The sequence below is a fragment of the Vicugna pacos genome, chromosome 30 (genome assembly GCF_048564905.1).
Source record: "Vicugna pacos chromosome 30, VicPac4, whole genome shotgun sequence".
Classification (NCBI taxonomy): Eukaryota; Metazoa; Chordata; class Mammalia; order Artiodactyla; family Camelidae; genus Vicugna; species Vicugna pacos.
Window position 1 is genome coordinate 15,697,491 of NC_133016.1, and position 24,883 is coordinate 15,722,373.

A 24,883-nucleotide genomic window follows, 5' to 3' on the forward strand; every position below is an offset into this window, starting at 1 on the left:
CATGTGCAGTAGAAATGGTGGCAGTGTAGAAATGACGAGGTGTAGAAATGGTAGTATGACTGTAGGACTGATTGATGTGGTGGTTGGTCCCTACTGCAAAATTTCAGTAGAAGTTATTGTAGCAGCATGTATTGTTGACGGAATGTTGTTGTGGCAATGGATTCATGCGAAGGCAGAGTGGAATTGCTAACTGCATTGTGACAATAAATTACTTAGTTGTGGGTGCATTTTCTATTAACAGGTATCATTATGTTTCTATTACCAGGTATGGAAATTATCATTTCAGCTGAGGTCATTAGGGTGCTGTGATTAGAAAGTCAGCTGAGCTGGTAGCATCTGTGTCACCTTTATTTTTACTGGAGGAAAGGGGGTTGAAGATGATGTTTTATTTATGTCAGAGAACAGACCAGATCCAGTCACTGAGTTGAAGGTAGCTAACGTGGTAGCGCAAATTCAGTTGAAGAGCGCACAGTAGTGTCTGGAGATTCTGTTAAACTGATATTGTAGGTTCATTTGAAATGAAAATAATTCAGACTTGAAGTTGCTGAGTAATTTATGTAGTTGTAGCTTCAGCTGAGTGGGAGGCTTTACCACTGTGGAACCATTGTGGAGTTGAACTGGTACCGTAATATTACAATGGTAGACCAGAAAATGTTACGGCCGTCAGAGATTCAGGCCATAAGAACCCGGTAGTCATGGTGCTGGGTGCAACTGAAACAGCACTTGCAATTGTGGTAACGTCTCCAGCTGAGGGAAGACGACTGGAGTTATGGTGGCAGGTTCAGGTTAAAAGATGGAGCTAACAGTTGTGTGGGTGGGATTCAGAAGAAGGGGTAACTGCGGCCGTGGCTGTAGGTTCAGCAGAAGTTGTAGAAGGGATGGTACTGGCTGATGTGACTGTACCCTTAAGTGGTAGTGCTGGCAGTTGTTGTGATAGTTGGTTCAGTTGAAGTGAAAGCAACTGTGGTGGTTGTAGGTTCAGTAGAAGTGGTAGAAGAAGGAGTGGTGGTTGTTGACGTTGTAGATTAAGTAGTAGGGCTGGCAGCTATTGTGGTAGCTGGTTCCGCTGCAGAGGTGGGCGATGCCGTGGCCGTGGATTCAGTAGGAGCAGCAGTGGGGGCGGCTGTGGTTGGAGCCTCAGCGGTACCAGTACTGGCATCTGCAGTGGTAACTGGTTCTGCTGGAGAGGTGGGTGATGCCGTGGCCGTGGATTCAGTAGGAGCAGCAGTGGGGGCGGCTGTGGTTGGAGCCTCTGTGGCCACTGTTGTTGTCAGGTCAGATGAATTGGTTGCTGCTGCTGTTGTAGTTTCTGTTGAATCAGTGGTTGTTAAGCCGGTAGGTTCTGTTGAAGAGCTAGCAGTGGTTGTAGAGATGGTAGTTGGAAAAGACGTTGTGGTTGTGGAACCTACTGTAGTAGTGGGAACTGTAGTTTGGGAACTAGCAGATGAAGCTGTTTCAGTTGTCGATGAGGGTGTCCCATGTTTTTGAGGAAGATGGATAACAATGGTGGTGTTATTATTTCTCCCACTATACACCAGACACACTATGAGAACTCCAATTGCTGTTGTTATTACACAAGCTAAGAGAGAAACCAGGAATATTTTCCACAGAGACCAGTCACTGAAGAAATTCCGTGTCACCTGGAAAGGATTCATATAAACACTGAAGTTAAAACTAAATATTGCAAGAAAAATTCATGCCATTGATCATCCTTTTATATACAGATTACTTTAGTGAAAAAATGTATAAACATAAAGTGTATCTTAATGGCCTGTAATATTGGCTCAAATTTAAGTTTTCATTTACGAAAGTCTTGGTTCTTGTATTGGAATAAAGAAATTTCCACTGATCTCTCTGCTTTCTTTCTGTATGTCTGTATTTAAAACTAAAATAAACAATAAATGTTATCTTAGAAACCCTTTCTTCCTCACAGCATCGAAAGAATTATCCACTGTGTGACTTACTGCTGCATACAGCGATTTGAGGGACCCAAAAGATCATCTGATTAAACTTTCTTCCCTTTTTGGCCTCTCACGTATCAGAAATGTGTCTGCTTTGGAGTCTCCCATTTTAAATGCATTAATTAATGGCTTAACAAATATTCTAGCTAACTTTTCCAACAGGTTACTATAGTATTTGGCAGCATGAAATTTGGAGTTGAAAACATTTGTTGAAATCCAGCTTCTGCTGCCTCCAGCTGTTTTCACTGTATGGGTAAGATACATCCATAAAAATCTATGTGATAAAGTTAGAATAGGGATTAATGTCAGTAACATTACTTGGCAATCTCTCTCTCTCTCTCTCTCTCTCTGTCCATCTATCTCATATATATATATATACACACACACATATATATACATATATATATGTATGTATGTATGTATAATTTGTTATTGTAAAGGAAACATTGCATAGTATAAAACATGTAAGCCTTGAGATCAGATAGTCTTGAATTTCATACCATTAATCTTCTGAGCAAGTTTCTTAACTTCCCTAATTTTTAACTTGCCAGAAACTTCCTCCAAATTAGATTTTTGCAGAAGGCAGTGCATTGTCATAATTAAGGGCATAGGCATCGGAGTCTGACAGATTCAGGTTTAAATTTTAAACCCATCTTTTACTAGATAGATGATGGCATTTGAAAATGTGCATTGTCCTGGAAAGCCTCTGTTCCCTGGTATGAATAATATCACCCATTTCATAAGGCTACTATAAATAGTAAATAAGAAACGGTATGGATAACATTTTCCTAGCACTACTTACTTAGTGCCCAAAGAACATTTCACTAATTTCACATGATTTCACTAATTAGCTCATTCTTATCCCTTGTCTGGTGACTGAAAACGATCACTAAAGGAAACAAACAGTGCATATGTCTTTGGAGCATGTAGGGTAGCTCTTCAATGTCCCAAAATATGGGACACTGTCTTGGACAATAAACCTCAATTTGGTTTTGAGAGCGACACCCACTAGGCAATGAGGAGCAGGTCAAGGGCATTGGGTACAAAGGCTAAGGGATTCGGGGCACCAAGTAAGAGAGTCCAAAGACTAATGGCGCCCTCTGCTCCAAGTCATCTAGGCCTTAGAAAGGAAGCTAAGAGCGGAGGAGAGGAAGGATGGTACACACATCTCAGAGGCAGATCACCCTCATTTTTAAACAATTTTTAACAAGAGATTAACAGAAACTCATCTTAGCCTGACCTCAGATCTGTGCTCAGTGCTGTTACTGCCAGTAACTAGCTGTGTGAATTCTTGCCAACAATCTAAACTTCCTAGGCCACAGTGTTTTCCATCTGTGGCTGAGTAAAGGTGTCTAAAATAATTTTCAGCTCTCTGATCGGCCTGGTTTGTTTGAGGTCATCAGAGACATATTCTCTAAATAATCCCCATCAAAAGCCTTCTTCTGCAGTGTCTTTTGTCCTAAAGAGTTTTTCCTCTCTCGTTTTATTGAAGTCTTTCCAAACTGTCCCCACAGCACGATTAATCACAGCAGGGCTGTAGTCCAGAGCCAGCAGCACCCAGTATGCCAAGCATCGCCAGCAATCAGTCAAAATCAAGTTTCCACCTTGGAGCCGGGGATGGGGGCTGAATGAGAGGAAGACTCAGAGATCAGATCTCAGGATGAAGAAAACAGAATAACAAGAAAAATGGTGAAGAATATAGGAAATCTGCTTCTGGGCACCAAATCCAGGTGACACTACATAGTTTCTGAGTCAAGGCTGAAAACGGGTGAGGTCAGAAATAGGAGGCTGCTGGAAGGCCCACAGTGAGCCTCAGAAGCAAGAAAGGAAGGAGAGTGAGGCAGATCACCCACAGACTATGGCCTCAGGCTTTAACACATGACTTCACCCTCCACTGAGCAAGGGCTACAGTGTCACTCACTGTCAACGAATTTGCTGTCATCACCTACTCAGTCCTCCAAACAAAGGGGGCACAAAACTAAGCTTTTTTTTTAACCTTTATATGTTTTCCCTAAACTCTGCATGTTTCTTCTTTTCATCTTAAATGAAGAATCCCATAAATCTACCTGTTCTGCATTCCCTCTCAGTGACTTGACATGTTCAAAAGATGCTATAGATTTTCAAAAGAACAATGCTAATTAATTGAATGTTTTTCCTCTAAAATATTAGATCAAGTGCATTTCCATGTGGATTACATTATAACCCAAAGAAACGGTGTTGCCCCAAACATTACCTGACTTTGTTGGAATTCTCTGTTTGGAAAGTTTGAGTGTCCAAGTGTCCCTGTGTTGGTGCAGACATCAGTTAAATTGGTACCAGCATCACCAGTTACATCAACTGATGTTTTCAACCCACATGCTGAACTGTGAGCTTCATACTTTGTAAGGTTCATGAACGGCTGTATTCAGAAAAGAATGGGGGAAAAATAAGAAGCTATTGTCTTTTATGTCTAAAGCAATACACTACTGACAAATATAAATCAAATCGTGACATATTATGGCATATTTGATCAAACAAGATCATTTGAAACCAGACTAAGGAATAAATAAATACATTTATTATATTTCTTCTCAAAATAAGAAAATCTAATTAGATCAGGTTACACTTAATTATTTTATATAATTATTGATGTTAAAATTCAGACATCATTTTTTATCTTCATCATACTTAATGGATTTGTTAAATATCATTATGTGGCAAGTTGATGAAGGAAGATCACATTTTAAAAAATTCCACAGTAGGATATGGAGAAAAGGGAACCCTCATACACTGTTGGGGGAAATGTAAATTTTTGCAGCCACTTGGAAAAAAGTTGGAGGTGTCTCAAAAAACTAAAAATAGAACTACTACATGACCTAGCAATTCCACTCCTGGGTACATATCTGAAAAAAAACCAAAAACCAATTCAAAAGAAATTGCACCCCAATGTTCATAGCAGTATTATTTACAATTGCCAAGGTATGGAATCAACCTAAGTGTCCATTAACAGATGAGTGGATAAAGAACATGTGGAAGAATACATGATGGAATACTACTCAGCCATAAAAAAGAATTTTTGCCATTTGCAGCAACATGGATGGACTTGAAGGGCATTATGCTAAGTGAAATAAGTCAGAGAGAGAAATACAAATACTGTGTATCACTTATATGTGGAATCCAAAAAAATACAACAAAATAGTGAATAAAACAAAAAAGGAACAAACTTATAGATAAAGAGAACAAATTATTGGTTACCAGTGGGTAGAGGGAAGGGGGAGGAGCAGCAGAGGAGTAGGGGGGAAAAGGGTTATTATGGGATTGTATGAAATCATGTGGGTGAAACTTTTGAAAATTGTAAAGCACTATAGAATTTAAAGAATCATTCAATTAAAAAAGTGACATACTTCTGTGTAATTCTACATGACCATAAATTTGTATGCCTCAGCTAGTATGGAATAATAAAATTCGTTCTGGAAAAAATATAGTAAATTAAATGAAAAAATAACAAGTCCCACAATGAAAACTCTAGAGACCTTAAGGCTTGTTAAGGACAACCCTTTGGGGTCTTACTCATAATGAGAAAACCAAATCTAAAGAGGTAAAGTGAGATTCTGGATAGAGCAAACTGCAATAGTCCACTTCTTCCACTGTAATCAATCAATCAATCAATCAATCAATAAATAAATAAAATTGAAGAGCTTTGAGAGAAGTGAAAATCAGATTTTTTTTAATTCAAAAAAAGAAAGAGCTTTTCCAAAGTAACCTAACAATCAAAGAACATTTTCTTTTCTGGGGGAATTGGTTGATTCTAAGCATAAGCTGAGGTTCTGACAAACCAAAACAGTCAACAAAACTTCTGGTGTTCATGTGAGTCTGGTATAATGGACTGGAAAATAGAAAAGGCCCAATTGCAAGGCCTTTGTAATGTTCTGGGATAGCTCAGGAGGCTGGAGACCAGGATGGAAAGGCAGAGTAAAGTCTCCAGCAGTATCATAGTGATTAGGAGATAAAATCCTGCTGGAAGAAAGGAACTGATCACAAACACAAGACTGGTTTCCCCTAAGGACTTTGCCATATTTTGAGGCTGCCTGGCATAGAAAGCTAAAGAGTTGACCTTGAAACCTTGGAATGTCAACCCATCAAGAACATAGGTACAAACATTCTAAACAAAATACATGGTCAATTAAATCCAAGAATATATAAAAAGGTTAAAAAATCATGACCAAATGAGGTCTACCCAAAACCTAAGCTAACTTGAAATGAAAGTTAATTTAATATTCAAAACAGCTAATATAATTTACCACAGTAACAAAAATAAAGGAGAAAAAATGTGTGAATATATCAAAAATGCAGAAAGAGTTTTAGCAAAATTCAACAACCATCTGTGATAGAAACTTCTGAGCAAACTAGTAACAGAATCTACAATCTGATAAAAGGTAATTCCATAAAACCTAAAGCTAACATCATAATTAATGGTGAAATATTTCATGCTTTCCCCCTGAATTCAGGGCCAACATAAGATGTTCACTTTCCCACTTCCATTCAACATTACATCAGAGGTCTTAGCCAGTGTATTGTCAGGAAAACAAAAAGAAAGTTCTAAAATCCAGAATAAAAAGAATAATGCAATGCTTGTGTTTATAGAAAATCCAGAAGAATCTACAAACAGAATGTTAGAATGAGAAAGTGAATTAACGAGGTCACTGAATACAAGGTAAATATACAAAAAAATCAAAAAAAGTTGGAGTTATCAGTATAAACTCACGTTTAGCTTAATATAAATGCAGATGATTACATACAGAAATATTTAGAGAAATATATATATAATATACACACATATATTTCCTTGCTGTGTCAGCTGAGAGGACCTAGAAGCAACAACACACTAGCAGCAACAAGCACCTAGATCTTGGTTTCTGATAAAAGGAACCAGGGGTCCTTGGAGAAATGGCTGATTCTAGGGCTGGGAGAAATATACAAGATAAGCCTAGGGCATCTTGTCGCACCAGAGATTAAGGAAGTCTTCCATGCTTCACCAAACTAATAATAATGATAATGATAATGATAATGATAATAATAATAATAATAATAAAAGACACAAGAACTAACTGAAAGAGTTCTCAAAGGCCAATGCTATAACAATTTGAGCAAGAAACTTACAGTAGTACTGGATTATAACCCAAAATACAAGACAAATATCTGGGAGTTCATATTCATATAAATCATTGAACAAATAAATAAATGAAGGAGAAGAGACAAATCTCTTATGCAGAAGAACTCCAAATGATTGACATAGACACTATACCCTTAAGGAACATAACTCCCCACTTTCTTAAGTGTGGGCTGAGCACAGCAACTTTCAAAGAACACAGTTTGGGAAGGGGGAGTGTGGAGAACAACTTTAAGAATCCTGTCAACTACTTCTTCAGCCAGGTCCCCAGAGTCAACATCAACAATGATAAGTCATGTTAATAACGGGTATCATTGACCTGATGTGATGAGAACGGCATTTTGCTTCCATGGTCGTCCCTAAAGCAAAAACCACAGCCCCAGCCTAATCATCAGGGGAAGAAAAATCAGACAAATTCCAATTGGTGGAAATCCTACAAAATATCTGACCAGTACTCTTCAAAACTATCAAGGTCATCCAAAATAAGGAAAGTCTGAGAACCTGTCACAGCCAAGAGAAGCCCAAGGAGTCATGATTGCTAAACGTAATTTGGTATCTGCAGTGTGATCCTGGAACAGAAAAGGTGCAGTAAGTAAAAACTAAGAAGGTCTGAATAAAGTATGCACTTTTACTAATAATAATGTATCAACATTGGTTCATTAATTGTAACAAATGTACCATATTAATGTTAAATGTTAGTAACAGGGGAAACGGGTGAGGAAAAGAGGTGAGGGAGGTTAAGAGGTACCAACATCCAGTTGCAAAATAAATGAGTCACAGGTATGAAATGTACAGTGTGGGGAATATGGCCAATAACTATGTAATATCTTTATATGGTGACAGATTGTAACTAGACTTACTATGGTGATCATTTTGAAATGTACAAAAATACCAAAACACTATGTTGTGTAACAGGAACTAATACAGTGTTACTATCGGCCAATTATACTTCAAGAACAAACAAACAAACTCATAGAAATAGAGATCAGATTTGTGGTTATCAGAGGTGGGGTCCATTGAGGGGAGGGGGAACTGGATGAAGGCAGTCAAAAGGCACAAACTTTCAGTTATAAAATAAATAAGTACTAGGGATGTAATGCACAACATGACAAACATAATTAACACTGATGTATGTTACATATGAAAGTTAAAGTAAATCCTAAGAGTTCTCATCAGAAAAAATGTCTTCTATTTCTTTAATTTTGTTTCTATATGAAATGATGGAATTTCACTAAACTTATTGTGGTAATTACTTAATAATGTATTTAAGTCAAATCATTGTGCTGTACACCTTAAACTTATACAGTGATATATGTCAATTATATCTCAGTCAAATTGAAAAAAAAAAAGAGGAAATTGCATCCCAGGTGCATGGAAACTCTCTGTACTGTGTTCACAATTTTCTATAAGTCTAAATATTTTTTAAAGTTTTTCAAAACAACAACAAATTTACATTATTCAGGTTCTAGTGCCAGGGTTTCTAAGTCTAATAAGACCAGTATCCATCTGTCCACACTCTACTAACTAAAATTCCTCATATCAGAACGAGATCTATGGCCTTAATATTATTAATGCCATCCTCTTTTTTGACAGAACTAGGCAGTCCATGAAAGAACTATGGAAGACAAGTCATTTGGCAACCTCCCAACATGCATTTTCTAGTTTCTATTTGATTTTTCTACTCTTACAGATCTTATGCTTCATTGGTGAAGCACAAAAGACTTGTTTGAATTTGACAAAATACGTGCAAAAAGATTAGAAGCTGGAAAATGTTTGAGCACAATCATATTCACCATAGTCTTTATGAGATGGGTAGCACAGAGGAGAAAGGGAGGGGTGTTGGGAAGATATAAACAAAAGATTTCACAACTAAGGAACAGTATAATGGGTATAGACAACCTTCTTGTATTATAATTATGTAATGTGATAAATATCACTATAGTGGCAATCATACTAGAATATGTAATAATATCAAAGGAGCACATTGCACACCTTAAATTTACACGATGTTATATGTCAAATATATTCAACAAAAAAATTAAAAAACAAAGATTTCATCTATATCTGTAATGGTTTATTTCTTCAACTTGGTGCTTGTACCAAGTTTATTATTATTATATTATTCTTTAAATCTTTCAAATACATGTTGAATTTTTTAAAGTAAATGAATTAAAAGGGTGGATTCAGTTAAGAAAGATTTTGGTGGTTAGGTTTTCTTGAGGCACAGTTAAAAGAAAAATAACTCCAGATACAGTTTTAAGAAAAAGAAGGAGCGTAATCTGTGTTACATACTTAGGGGAATGTAATTTGTTACAGCTGAAAAATATTATAGAAGTATCTAAATTTTTTCTCATGGGACAGCACGAGTATTATTTAACTGTACTCTCAATCGTATTGATTAAATATCCACTCCTAAATGGTTTTTGAAAATGCCATTGACATTACTAGTTCAATTAATCTATAATTTCTATTATAGTAATAAAGCTAAGTATGTGTGCAGACACTGGCCATCGAGCAACTATAACTAAAGATAAAAGGGAGTATAATCATATATAGTCAAGAAGGAAGACACTTGGGCATAAAAAAATTAGTCAAGGTCTGTGTTTCTAAAGTTACAAAATCATGCCAAAGAAATAAACAGAATAACTATGTAGTGATACCTAATAAGAGAAGATATGATACACACAGGTACTTTAACAAACTTCCATCTGTTTCTAACTTTGAGAAAATCACGAAGATTTATATTTTATAAAAGCTTTGTGTTTGGGGGTATTATTACTATCACTATTCTTCAGCTATTCAGTTGCTTGTAGCTGATGAACTTGAATATTTTTGAACTTTTGTAATTAAATAAAAATTCACTAGCCAGATCAACTTACCAGAATCAAAAATATTTAAGAGAAGGAAGATGGTGGGTGACTACACTGAGAGCAGTTAAGTCTCTAAAGTTAAAATTTTGAGCAGTTGGGGAGCTATGAATTATAGTTAATTACCTCTTGGTAGAAACCAATAATTTCCATGATATACATCTAATATGCATTAGCTATGTTCATGAAATAAAATTTTAAATTCTCTGCTCATAACTTAAAAGAGATTAATTTACCATTTCATGTTTCCTAAGAGGGAAAAACAAACTCCTAAATTTTTCTGTTTTATTTAGCCTTCAACTGATACTTAATCCATTGGTAAAAATGGCCCTCAATGGGAAAAAAATTTTTTTTCTCTGCCATTATGTCCAAATACCCAGATGTAAAGTGAAACAGTCAATGATGAAAATACATGCCCTTTATTTGAAAACTCCCAGCACTGTCTAGGGAAATTTTCAAGATGACCAATTCCTTACTAAAGGGACCTTTTTATCTGAGTATCGTGACACTGTGAAAACATAAAGACATGGTTGTAAGACCAGAAGAACCAGGAAGAACATCTTTAGGGGAAGGGGTGTTGATCTAGAATCAAGAGAAGGCTTTCTTTGCCTCATAACTTCCTTGTTAGTGTAGGGGGACAAAAATAATTTTCCTCACAAAATGTAATTGTCCATTCAAACTTACACTGATTTTATTCAACAAATTTCCATTTCTATTTCTAGTATCAAGGGCTCTAGTCAGATATGAACAGTTACATAAAAGGCAATCCCAAAACACAGCACTAAATAGTAAATTGTTTCTTCTAAAAACATAAGCAATAGTCAAATAATACTATATATAATTGAACTCTAATATTTCACTTGAATACAATTCTCTACCAAAAAAGAAATTCAGATGTAGTTAAGTAGAGACTAATCCAGAGAATTTGCTAGATAATTTGCTTCCTAGGCCTAGACTTCACATACAAGATTGTCTTCTAACTTTCAAAGATACATGAGATCTTTGAGCTCTGACAAATCCACACATTCTACTAAAAACCCAGGTAATTAACACATTTATATATCACATTTTAAGAACATAATTTGTTAATCAAGCCAAGTGTAGATTTGTTGTCTTATACTTCAGTTATAACTGTAGAGAATTATTTGAACAGGTTATTAAATTATTACCCAAGTCTGCTAATAGATCAGTGAGTATTAAAATGAATTTCTCAATTTTGCATATATTGATATACAGAAAAAATACAGGTTTTCTAATTAACAAGTAGTAATAGAATAGCCAAAAATTGTCTTCCATGGAAGAATCATTTTGTAACAAAAAAATATTAAGAGTTGTATAATTATTGAAAACAAGACTCTGACCTATCTGAACATACCACAGTGCTGCCACCAATACTCACCGGCTGGTTTCCAGAGTGTTCAATATTCACTATGTATTTCCCACGTTTTCTGTCCATTCTTGAGGTGCTGGTATCACAAGTTTACCTCCAGAAACATTTTTCAGCCTGTTCATTGCCCTTTATAAACCTGCAACCTTGAGGAATAATAGAGTTGATTAGCATCTACTATGAGACATCAGTGCTAGTGTGGATTAGGCTAAATAAATAATTATTCTTTAGATGAGCTCCACCTTAAAGGAAGAAGTGGGGTGTTAAGCAATTACATAAGGAAACAAGAAAATCAATCCCACCTCTGTGATTACACCCCAATACTATGCCACCACGCAGCCCGCCTAGTAGAAAGACACTGCAATCATACCATCTTCCTTTTCTCTCTCCTATCACATCATTTCACAGAACTCTTCCTTGTGATCTCAGAAACAGCCCAAGATAGAATTCTGAAATAAGTGAATGTTGTTGTTGCTCCTTTACTAACCAGACATGAACCTCTTTCCCCTCTATTGGCAACAACTTACTGGCAATCATGACCCTCTCCTCATTAAATCTTGACCTTCTCGAGTTCCTCCTCAGCTTTAAAACTTTTCCAGTCTATTCTCTCTCTCTGCTTCTGGAAACTGTTCATCTAACTTGATTTATACTTCTGGGAAAAAATAATATAATTTGGTTGTTTGTATTTGGCAATAGTTACCCAGAAGATTACTTCTGATTCTGCTTGCAATTTAGTAACAGGATACGTGGGCAGGTGAGCCTTTTCTAACTTCTGCAAATTATACTCAAAACTAAAGGACTTTTTTCTTACCTGCAGAAATATCTTCGGCGGGATCTAAAAGTCAGTTGGCAAAAGTTAAGAAATCATTGTTAACCTCAAATAAAAAATGCTCAATCAGTTCCCAATACATGTATCCAGAAAATCTCAAATAAAATTTGTGTCGAAAGTTGTTTATGAAGAATAGTGCTTAAATAACCTAAAAGTCTGAAACTATCTCTTCTGTAGTAATTTGTCCATAGATAATTTATTACAAATGAAGCAACAAAGACGAAGTACTTATGCTTTTTAGTTGAAAATGTCTCATAGAGCACTTTTTAACTGGCCAGATACCTATCAGGTTTCAAAGATAAGAATCACCTGATCATGGAGCTGCACGAGGTCCGGGAGATCTTGTAGTTCAGCCTTGTCGTTTTAAGGTCGAGGAAATTTGTATCCAAAGAAGAGAAGTGACAAAACCAGTAGCATGATGGAACCCAGTTTCCTTTCAGCCTAATATCATCTCTATAATTAGCTTATTAATAGTGACTCTGTAGAAAGATGGATAGCCTAGTAGGAAGTCAAGCAAATGTCCTTTTGAAAACAAAGTGAAACAAAGATTTCAAAGACTTGGATTTGGAAAGGATCCTAGATATGACGCCTGTTATATGCCACCTGAGACTTACTGAACCAGACTGTCAGGGGCAGGGTCTGAGGGCCTGACTCTTCAGCTAAATGCCAAGTAATCCTTATTCAAACAATATTTGAGAAATATTTTACTAGATAATGATTCCAAAGGTGCTCATGGAGTGTTTTCATACCTTTAGGGAAGAAAATTGTGTGTGTAAAGAAACTTCAATTTTCTTACACTAAAAAATAGGTTAAGTTTTCAAATTGTGTATTCCTTCAATAAGTACTATTGCATCTACTATACCCAAGCATTGTGCAAGATGCTGAGTGCTCAATGGTGAATGAGCCAAGATTTCAGCTTTCCTGGAGTAGAGTAAAACGTATACTGATTATGTATTAGAACGTATTTTGATCATTTCTAAAGTGCTCTTATAAATGCACTCTTTAGCTAAAGTTTCCATTGGAATCCACGGGAGCAAAGTAAAATGGCCTTGGGATCTACAGAACACAAAAGGCATGAAAAAGTTAGAGAAGGGATTCGTTCTAAGGAGGAGGAAGAGACAATGCTTTGCCTCTCCATAATGAAACTAAAGCAATGGAACTATGGCTTTTGTGACAATGAAAGTAGAGTGATCATATATTTTATCACTCCAAGTCAAAGTATTTCTGAGAGCAAAAGGGAGCAGTATTAATAATTTAATTTTACAGCGACAACACTATCCCATATAAACCAGGACATATGGTCACTTAACTACAGGGAACCCAGGCAAGTTAGGAGTTTCACTAGTACTAATCATGACCACCTGGTAAGTCAATGAATTTAAAAATCGATTTAATGTATCTAGTGAACATATATTTGAATAGAATATATATTTCACTTGAGCTTTTAAAAAAATCTAGTATGGCGTTGTGGTACTAAGACACACATATTTAAATTCTGCACTGGATTTCCGTACCACTGAGTAGGCAAAATTCCACAGGGTGCATCATTAGGTCACTGACAAAATAATATCAAAGTTCTACCCTCCCTATCATTAACTCATGAAGTGTTATAAGAGCCAAAGTAAGAATGAACAAGTAAATTGCTGTGCACTTAAATTTTCAGTATAAAACTGGAATTTTCTTAGTTTTTCAAAGAACACTTTTTGTGCTCACATCATAAGGGCAGCAGCTAGAATAGAGCACACCTGGATTACTACAACATGCAAAGAAATACAGGTAACTCTTATTGGTATGCTGAATATCTCCTAGAAAATAAGGTCTTTGATATCTGCAGAATTTTAAGCCGAAAGAATTTGGAAGTCTGTATTAATTGAGAGTGGTTGACAGTCCTTTAACAACTGGCAATTTTTTCAGCCAAAAGAATGCAAAGCCTGCTAAAATGTCATCTATTATGAAATGAACCACACTGTAATCTTAAAGATAACAATAAAATTAATTTATTGATCAAGTTACCCATTTCAAATATTTTCCATGACTGATTTCATCGTGATCTGATACTAATGAAAACACCTTTGTATTTCTGCTTTGGTCTTTCAGTGCGGTGACAACTCATATGACAGCCCTAGCTCTGCCATCTTTAACAATTCTTTTAGGCCAGGACATTACTGTAGTTCATAATGTTGTGCTGAGTGATTAAAATGATAACCAGACAGACAGATAGCAGATTTCAAAGGCTTCATTATAGTATTTAGATCTGTATTTCCTATTAATTTAAACTTGATAAGATAATCATTCAAAATGCACAGAAATTATGAAAGAAGTTTTTTGGTATTAAGTCAAAATCAAACCAGTGCAATGACTATGCAAAATAAAAGTGACCAAAGTGAGAGCGTGAAAAAACTAAAACTATCTGCACATTTATTCAAGAATCCACCTCTCTTGTCCTTCCCCCCTCAAAGAAAAAACAAAAACAAATCAATTGAGAGGTTATTTTTCCTTCACATCAAGAGAAGGATACAGGAACACAGTTCAGATACGGATGAGAGGTAAGAAAACAAAAATTCCATCCCTTGTTGACGAATGTCACTCGGGCACACTAAATGGGTGCTCCTCTACACCCTGGCTGGTGTCTGACTCAGCCACATCTTGTCATTAATATTACTGAAATGTCTTGTGATGGGTGCCTCTTCCAGCACATACCACACTGAACATATCTAATCCGCCTAATACCTTCCTGAATTAAGTATCATTACCCCATTTTCCTGATGGAATACTAAAGCATTCAGCAAGCTTCATGGGTTTCAAGGTAAGTCTGCAGCTCTGTGTTCATTCACCCAAGAAGTGGTTATTAAATACTTACTATATTCACTGTGCTACATTAGATGCTAAGAAAAATTGGGAAATGGAGGAGAGGAAAAAATGTTTAGGAAAAAAATCAAAAACAACTAGACATGCCTCAGGATATATCAAGGCAGCATGGTTGTTTACGAGCAGCAAGAAAGAAGCATCTTTAATGCCTGGAGAAGACTTGACTACTAGGGAAAAGATGCTGGAATTTAGACCCAAATTATATTACAAGCTTAGAAATTTCTGGGCAGAAAGCGAGACTTAAAAGCTTTGCAGACTGGATCTCTGTTTGGGGTTTGGGCAAATGATCAGCATAAGACAATCCAAACAAAAATGTCAGGGCTTCCGAACAGGTGCAATTCAGTTGTAGAATGATCAGAGTTTGAGCATTCAATGCCATCTATAAAATGATCTGCCTACAGTTAGCAGAACTCTAACACCTGGATAAATGAGACTCCTGTATCCTAAGGGATGGGGACTGAAAAAGAAAGACAAGGCTTCCAGCCCTATTTGGGAACCCAGGAAAACATGCTAATTACCAGAATAGGACCTCAGAAAGGAGACCCAGGAGGATCTCAGGCCTACAGAATGAGTAATAGAAAAAGGACTTGGACTTGTAAACTCCACTATCATAATCTGGTTCTCAGATGTGGAGTACCATTAAACGTTGGGATGAGCACTGGTCCCCAGGCCACAATGAAAGTAATACCAGTTATTCAAGCCCTCCCAATACATGATAGAATTGCACTTTCTGTCCTCCTCTGTTTCTTCTCCACCTCCTTGAAGTCAGGTTTATTCTAGCCAGAGTTGTCAGTAGAAGAGAGGTGTATCACTTCGAGGATGGAGCATTTAATGTTGAGACCAGTCATAAGCCATGACCAATGGCAATGTTTTGCAAAGAGGCCAGGTTCCATTAGCCTGAGTTTCAGACGATAAATGGAGCAGAGCCCATCGATGACCAGTAATAGGCAAACAGTGTGACCAAAATATAAACCTTTGTTGTTATGAGCCATTGTAATACCCGGGTTATTTGTTACTACAGCAAAATCTAGCCTGTCCTGACTGAAACAGGGCTTCAGGTGGTCAGCAACGGGTCATTATACCTCATACTAAGGCTGAAATAGTACATATCAGGGCATAGCATGTAATGTAAGGTCCTAATGTTCAAAACTGGGCTTTAACAATCTGGTCTGTCTCAATCATGGTGACTCTAGAATTCGGGCAGGACAGAAGCTGCTGTGTAATGCTGGAGTCGACTCAATTAGGAGGAATGTGGCAAAACTGACAGTAAATATGCAGAGAGTGATGTTTTTCAAAATACACATTAAAGCAAAAGCAGTTACTGATGTGGAATAATGCCAGTCGCTGAAGGCTTCTTGGAGGTGTGAGCCAGATCTTAAAGGGTACTGGAGGTTGGCAAAAAGAAGTGAAGGTGGGCATCATGAAAGAAGAGAGCATCTGAGAAAGTAGAGTGGGGGAAAAATAATGTGTTGTCAGGAAGATGCTGAAGAACAGCCTGGTCGTGTAAAACTACAGACACAAGACTTCTTACTGATTGCCAGGCTCTGTATTAAACACTCTCAAAAATATCTTTCTCTGGTAATTACGGTAGCCTCATCTTTAGTTTCTCCAGTCTACTCTCCTCCAAGGCCATAGCGTGATCCTTAAATGCCAACCACATCATGCCGTACCTCGATCAATATCCCAAAGGATTCCCATCGCATGTAGGAAAAAATCACAAATCTTTAACATGGCAAAAAAGGCCCTGCAAAGGCTAGCTCCATCTACTTTGCTTGCATCACTATTCCCCACTTTCTCCACCCTTCAAACATGTTCTTCTTTTTCATTAATTTAATGGAAGACTGTCTCAAGATCTCTGTCCACCTGTGTCCTCCTTGGAAAGTCATCCGCCACCCCTAACCCCCTTCCCCAGGCTCATTTCTACCGATCCGTGGCAGACAAAATAATGACCAACCAAAAATGTCCACATCCTAATTCCCATGGATATGTTAGGTTACATGAGCAAAGAGGGATTAAGGTTATGGATGCAACTGAGGTGGCTATAATCAGCTAACCTTAAAATAGGGAGATTATCCAAGTGAGTTCAATGTAATCACAGGGTCTTCAAAACCAGAAGCAAAAGACAGAAGTTAATCAAAGAAAGAGATGTGACAATGGAAATAATGGTCAGATAAATACAATTCTGGTGGCTCTGAAGAGGAGGAAGGGGGCCACAAGCCAAGGAATGTGGGTAGACTAGAAGCTGGGTAAAGCAAGAAAACCAGTTCTCCCCTAAGGCCTCCAGAATATCTCGATTTTAACCCACGGGAGACCCACGCTGGAATTCTGACCTTCTGAACTGTAGGATTTGTGCTTTTTTAAACCACAAAGTTTTGGGTATTTCTTACAGCAGCCATAGAAAACAAATACACCACCCTTCGGGTTTCAGTTTAAATCTCATGTCCAATTTAAATTTATTCCTCTGCTTTTAGAATCTTCCCAGCACTGTGCTCTTTCTTAGTACTCACCATTGTTGGTAGCTAGCTAGCTAGCTAGCTAGATACCTAGATAGTGTTTTTATTTGTTTAGTATCTATTGTCCCTGTTAGACTTAAATTTCCACAAGGACAGAGACTGCAGTTGTTATCATCGCTATATTCCCTAGCACCTGGCACAGTGCTTTGCCCATGGTGAGCCCCTAATAAGGACTTACCGAAAAAACACACACACAGAAGAGTTCCACTTGCCTGCGATGTATTTTACAGGTTAAAAAGACAGAAAGAGACAAAAAGAAAACTGAACTTCAGAGAGGCTGAATAATTTACTTAAGGTACACAGCAACTAGGTTGTAGATTTGGAACTTGAACACCAGCAATCTGATCCTGAGACTCAGGTCTCCCCATATATGTCTGTGGCTGGGTCGTTCATGGTCCATTTCTTAGCAGAACCTCTAAGGGTAACTTTATTGAAAGTTATTCTCTCTCAGTGAGTAACTCTTTCCTTAATAGCTCATGCCTTTAAAGCAACTAGGAGTTCTGCAGCTCACACTCAACATCTTCCAGAATTGACTGAGGCTCACTGACTACAGCACCTAAACTTGCACCAAAACTGATTAAGGCAAAAGATCCCAATGTTTATTCATAAAATAAAAAAGCACTTGAATACAGGACAACAAACAATTTTAGCATTCTTTAATTTTTACCCTTAAGTGAAGAGATGAAGGTCAGGTTTTCCTTGTGATTTTCATATATAAATATAAAAGAATTCTACTGTTATTTTTACAAATGTCGTATTTTAGTCTTCAAACAATTCATGGGGGTAAGTTTAGTTTTCAATCCATCATCTGGTACAGTGCCCAGGACAAGAACTTAATAACTGTTCAATGAAAAAAATAATCTTTTGTGTGTGTGTCTCTTTTTTCCCAACTTTATTGAGATAAAATTGACATATAATATTGTATACATTTAAGGTATACAATGCGATGATTTGACACATGTATATATTGTGAAATGTTTACCACAAAAAGGTTAGTTAACACATTCTTCACCTCCCATAATTACTATTTTGGTGGTGGTGTTATTGGGGTGGTGGTGGTGAGAACGCTGAAGGTCTACTTGCACAGCATCTTCCAAGCATACAATACAATATTATTAACTAGAGTCACTATGCTGTACACAAGGTCCCCAAAACTTATGCATCTTATAACTGAAAGTTTTTACCCTTTGACCAACATCTCTCCATTTCTTCTACCCTCAGCCCCTGGCAACCACCATTCTACTCTGTTTCCATGAGTTTGAAATCTTTACATTCTACATATAAGTGAAATCAGACAGTATGTGCCTTTCTCCGTCTGATTTATTTCATTTTGCATAATGTCTGCAAGGCCTACCCATGTTGTTACAAATGGCAGGATTTCCCTCTTTTTTAATGGCTGAATATTCTATTGTGTATATATATATACACACACATACAATCTTCTTCATCCATTCACCCATCGATGGGCATTTGTTGTTTCTATATCTTAGCTATGGTGAATAAGGCTGCAGTGAATACAGGACTGCAGATATCTCTTTGAGATAGTGATCTTATTTCCTTAGGGCATACACGTAGAAGTAAAACTGCTGGAGCATACAGCTGTTCTATTTTTAATTTTAAGATTTTTGGAGGATTTTCTATACTGTTTTCCATAATGGCTGTAACCACTTTACATTCCTACAACGGTTCATCAGGGTTCCCTTTTCTCCACATCCTTGCCAGCCTTCTGTCATTGCTTGTCTTTGATAACAGCCATTCTAACAGAGATGAGGTAATAGCTCACTGTGTTTCATTTATATTTCCTTGATAACTAGTGATGTTGAGCACTTTTCCATGTGCTTGTTGACCCTTTGTATGTCTTCTGCAGAGAAATGCTTATTCAAATCCTTTGCCCATTTTTAAAATTTGCATTTCTTTTTTCTTCCAGTTTTATTAAGATATAATTGATACACAACACTGTGTATGTTTAAGGTGTAGCATAATGGTTTGATTTACACACATTCTTAAATCATGATTTGTATCTTTAAATTAAAGGTACTGGGTAGGAGTCAACTAACTAGACAACAATTAGGCAGTGACGCCGTACTGCCTGCTTTGCCATGACCTTTCAGGACTTTGCACCAACGCACTCTAATCCATTCATTTATTCACACATCCAGCAAGTATTTACTAAGCTTCATTCTATGCCAGGCCCATGTTGAGCACTTCATAAGCATTTTACCTTCTAATCCTCATGACTACATCCACAAGCAGGCGGTACTTGTGACCCCATTTCACTCAAAAGAAAACTGAGCTTCTGAAGTGTAAGTAACTTGCCCAAAGTCACACAACCAGGGAGAAACTGAGCCTCAGTTTTCTGAAACTATTCTTATTTCAAAATTTGGGCTGATTGCCACCCCTTAGGTGCAGCTGACCCACATGGCCTCCAACACAGCCTCCCCTGCCATCTGCTTGCTCTGTCCCTTCAGCCTTGCCTCTAAATGGCTCTCAAATCAGCGACTTGTAGCTATATTCCCATCTCTCCTTCCCTCCAAAATTTGAGCTCCTCAAGAAAAAGAATGATAGGGAAACCCTTTTTCCCCCCACCATTCTCTCTTAGCTAAAAAAATTAGGAAATTACACAAAGATGAAAGGAAAGTATAAACATCTAATGTCCACAAGGACAGAAAGTATAATGGAGGATTTTTCCCTCTCTCTCATTTTTGACAACCAGTTAGGCTTAAGTAACATGTGAAAATTAATACAATTAAAATTAGAAAGTGTTCCTCACCAGGCTCAGTGTTGAATGACCCCAGGTCATGCCTTCCCTTCTCTGTGTGCCAGGCCCTGTACAGGTGCTGCCTCACTCAAATTCCATGCCACCCATGGAGCCATCAGGGGTCTCCCAGTCCCCACTGACCAGAGATGTCTTGTGTCTCAGTGGGCAGAGCTTCACACTTTCTCTGGGTGTGTGCAGTTGGCATAAAATCCAGGTCAGCCACACAAAAAGTCTTGCTCCAGGGATTAAGGGAGGAGCTGTGGAGAGATGAAAATCCAGAGTTACCACAAGTTTGGGTGTTCAGCTTGTCAGTTCTGGAATAAGACTCAGTCTCTTAGTGGCTTCCAGCCCCTGGATCCAAAATGGAGACCACAAAGCCATCCCTATCCCATGATGCTAAGAGATTGACATCTCTCCATCAGAGAAGCCATTAAGTAGGAAGAAAAGGCATCTGCATCCCAAACCTAGGAAAGGAGAATTCTTTACTTACATTTAACAAACACTTAAATAGAACTTAGTAAGTCCTAGGCAATTGCTCTAAGCACCTTATGAACATTAGCTCATTTAATTCTCAGAACAATCCTAGCAGGTATCTTCCTGATTTTACAGCCAAGGCACCATTTCTGAGGCACAGAGAAGTTAAGGAGCAGGTTGGGGGTCACACAACTAGGAAGAGGTGGAACCAAATTATATACCTAAGCAGTCTGACTTCAGAGTCCATTCTTTTAACCACGACACCATGCTGCCTCATATTTTAAAATAGCATAATATTTTCATATTAAAATAATGTCACAAATTCCTGAAACACTGGCAACAATTTTTACAATCTTTTCAATCTAGCCGGTTCTCCAGATCCTGTAAAAACCCAGTGTCTCCCGCAGCAGCCCCCAGCGCCTCCCTGCTGACAGTCTCTCTATCCCCAGTTACCTAGTATGTTCCTTCCTGATCTTTGTCGTGGTCCGACTTCAATAACAGCTGTCCATTTCCTGGTAGATGGAGTTCTGACTCCTCCTGTCTAGCTTTCGAAGCCCAGTGGTCTCAACTGTTCACCTGTGTTTCTCATGACCCCCCTTCTCCTACAGCACGTATCTTTCAGCCATTCAAGCCCATCTCCTCAGTACACGGAGACCAGCCCAACACGGACTTCCCCGAAAGCCTCAGCTTCTCTGCATTTCCTTCCACCTAAATTCCACCTCCGAGCCGGGGTCAGGTTTTCAGTTATGCACAAATGAATGCTGACTTGAACTGCTCACTCTTGCTTCTCGTCTCCTTCCAAATGTGCATCCAGCATTGAACCTGAAACTGGACTGTACAGTCGGATCTCCTTGTGCGCTCCCTTCTCAGTGCCTTCGCTTTCCTTACACCTCCCTGCTGTCCCTACATTTCTATTTTATTTGACTTTATTTTATTTTAATGTAGGTGCAGAGGGTTGGGTTAATCTTACTTATCAGTTCACAACATAACATCACCATCGGTCTCTGCATGGCTCTCATTTTATTCACCTTCATCTCTACATCTTGATCCCATTCTCCTCCACCTTATATGTTTAATGTGTTTTTTTATGAGTGGTTTTGCAAAATGAGTTTGATTGTTTTAGATTCTTCCTGTTTTTGCTATGCTTTTAAGACCCATTAACAGCGCACTCGGAACATTAATTTAACTGCTCTTCGTGCAGCCACTCCATCGAAATATCTGCTCACCCGGGTGGTCATTCAGGTTGTCTCCAACTTCTGGTCACTACAAATAATGTTGCAAAAAATACCTTGTATGAGTCCCTTGATGGAGCCAAGAAAAATTTTCTTTGACATGAAAATGTCCCTAGGAGTAGAACTGCTGAGGCAGAGGTCTGCATGTACTTAATTTGTCCAAGCCGTGCCAGATGCTCTCTAGAACCACTCTCACCCTCGCCAGCACGGACCAGCTTTGTACTTATTGCCAGTGAAATCGGCCTTTCATTCTGGCTATGCAATATTTGGGGAAACATCTCGGGAACTTGTAAATAAAACCAATGCCCAAACCCCGCCCAGAACATTTAGGTCTGGGTCTCTTATGGTAGGGCCTGGGTATTGGAGTTTCTTCCCCAAATATTTCAGGTGATTCTAAAGCACAGCCAGGACTGGGAATCTCTGGTATGAAGGGTTACCTTATATTTTTAATTTGCCTTTTTCTCTGTTTACTCATGATTTTGAGTATCTCTTCATAAACTTGTTAACTTTGGGGTTTTGTATTTTCCAGTAAATTGTCTGTTCTCCAGCACATCTGCATGGTTAAAAGTAGGTTTAAATGATGATCAGGTACAGGTTTGTACGGGCTGTACCCTCAGATGGTGCTTTCTTGGCCAGTGGTCTGCCCTGACTGACTGACCAGGGCTGGATGCTGGGCGATGTGCCTCACCGCTGTTTTGATGGAAGTTGTACTGTCATCACTGACTGGCAAGCGATGAGAGCCAGTTACTGGCCCTGCCCAGGCATGTTACAGAGTTCTGTAAATAGCTGCTGGGCCAGCTTTGCAGCAAAGAACTCTGGTGTCCACAAGTGAGCTGGCAAAGGCAAGGCTATTATCTTCATCCATGTTGCCACCAGCTAAGTCTGATAGCTTAGGGCTCTGAATGTGCCCAGTACCTGACGCTAGGCTGGGGACCTGCTCAAAGATTCAGACTCGGCGCAAATACATTGTGCTGCGTGGGGGCAGTGCAGGTAGGCAAGATTCACTTCTCTGTTCTCCACCTGTGCTCTTAGGGAGACGTACTAAGGGCTTTGGCTCTGTTATTCATCGATGCCAAGAAACTACAAGGATTTACAGTAATGTTTGAGACCTGGCCACAAAGAACCCAGATGACCACAACATTTTTTAAACTAACTATTCAAACTACAATTTGACTCATGTAATTATGTATCAGTTATAGCAAATGTGGGATGCGGCTGTATTTTAATGTAATGTGAGGTAGGGTGGAAACACCAATAGCATGAAAGTCTCTGGGATATGAAGGCCTTAAAATGACCCTAGAAAACCAGTGAGCCTAAGAAGGGATCAGAATGACACTCAAGCACCAAGTTGTCTATGTCTCTGGAATTCAAATTGTCAATTTAAAAGATACTGTAGAATGTATCTTAATTATATCAGTCCTGTAAGCCAGCATGGGTCTCAGCCTTGGCTGCATATTAGAATCACCTGGAGAGCTTTTAAAACCTCCACTGCTGGTGCTGCCTCCCACCCCAGGTATACAAATATCTCTGGAGGTGGTACTCAGAGAATCAGTGTATTTTTAACTCCCAGGTGATTTCAATGAGCAGCAAGTTTGACAACTGCTGAATTTGAGAAGGCTTTCATCGTTCTCTCTTTACTTGCTCTTAACCTCACCAGAACCCAGCTACGAAATGATGGCTTTTGTGAGAAACAAAGGCCAAATGGACCCCAGTTAAGCTGTGTTTCCAGAGGGGAGCTGTTTTCCTAAAACAGTTTGCTGGATCACCTAGATACACTGCTAGACTTAATTGCTGAGAATACTCAAAGCATTAGGGCGACAGTGTTTTGATTCAGGATTTTTTTTTTCTGATACGTCACAGTTGGAAATGCATGATTCCAAATTTACAATGGCAATCCCAAAACATTTCAAGGTATCAGCAAGCATGGACCTGAAGCCAACAATTCCATAGCTTTACAAGGGACTGAGAAATGAAGCTTTTCTCTAAAGTGTGACCCCTCTCTTTCAGTCTTCAATCTGAACTTTGGAATCAGAAGAAAAGTTGAAATTTCTCACTTTTGAGTCTTGAACAGAAGGCATGGGAAGGAAGATTGTGAGAGGAGGAGCAATCAACATTCTTCCACTGAGGCCTATATCAGAAATCACCTACAAGAGAATGACCAAACTCGTGAATCATGGTTGTAGAGACTGCAGTTTTTCTTCACCAAGATAAATATTGCTTTGAGAAAAATGGTTTTGTCCTAAATACAACTGACTTAAACATTAACTATTTTGCATTATATTTATGAGCAAATTTCAGAATCTTAAACTTAAGACTCCTAAAACCAAGTTCAGTAACATTTTTATTTCTCAAGTTAATGAAGATGTGAGTCTCTTGTTTAACAATTTCTACTTGGAAAAGGAAAAGCAATTCAATCAAAATTGGTCCTGAATTAGTCCTGAATCTTCCCAGTTATGACTGTTAGTCTGTGTTCAACATTCAGCTGTGGCAAGTATTTCTCTATTAAAGTTAATCAAAATGAAAGTAACAGTAACGCCAAACTGCCCTCAAGAAGATACCACATATTACAATTATATTAAGAGCATGTGAAATACAAAAGCATTGATCTCAGTAGTGTTATCAATAGTTCTGTTTTTCTTTTTACTATGAAAAGAATATGTATTTGTTATACAAAATTTGGAAATGGGAAAAAACAACAACCAAAATGATTTCACCAAATTTTCTTCACTTTCATTTGTTTACTGAAGAACAGAGATTGAAAGTCATCTTTTTCTACTTTTAATTCAGTTCCTACTTTTAATAACCAGTGAGAACAGTTTCATAGACACCCTCCCAGACATTTTTG

At 38.0% G+C, this 24,883-nt stretch overlaps 1 protein-coding gene across 1 annotated transcript; it reads right to left on the bottom strand.

Moving 5' to 3' along the window:
* Positions 1-330: 330 nt before the first annotated feature.
* LOC116286083 (uncharacterized) lies at positions 331-24,123 on the bottom strand. Its single transcript, XM_031692437.2, has 5 exons — positions 24,093-24,123; positions 20,345-20,589; positions 11,377-11,510; positions 4,195-4,359; positions 331-1,640 (listed from the first exon to the last, which is right to left on the bottom strand). The coding sequence occupies exons 3-5, from the start codon at positions 11,431-11,433 to the stop codon at positions 1,026-1,028; spliced, it is 837 nt and encodes a 278-aa protein (XP_031548297.2). The 5' UTR covers positions 11,434-11,510; positions 20,345-20,589; positions 24,093-24,123; the 3' UTR covers positions 331-1,025.
* Between the last annotated feature and the right edge of the window lie 760 nt (positions 24,124-24,883).

What these genes read in the sequence shown, in the direction of transcription:
- LOC116286083 (XM_031692437.2), bottom strand. Translation starts at nt 11,433, where the DNA reads ATGGACAGAAAACGTGGGAAATACATAGTGAATATTGAACACTCTGGA. An exon ending in AACACTCTGGAAACCAGCCG is followed by an intron (nt 4,360 to 11,376) that starts GTGAGTATTGGT and finishes TTCTGAATACAG; the next exon opens with CCGTTCATGAACCTTACAAA. An exon ending in GAGAATTCCAACAAAGTCAG is followed by an intron (nt 1,641 to 4,194) that starts GTAATGTTTGGG and finishes AATCCTTTCCAG; the next exon opens with GTGACACGGAATTTCTTCAG.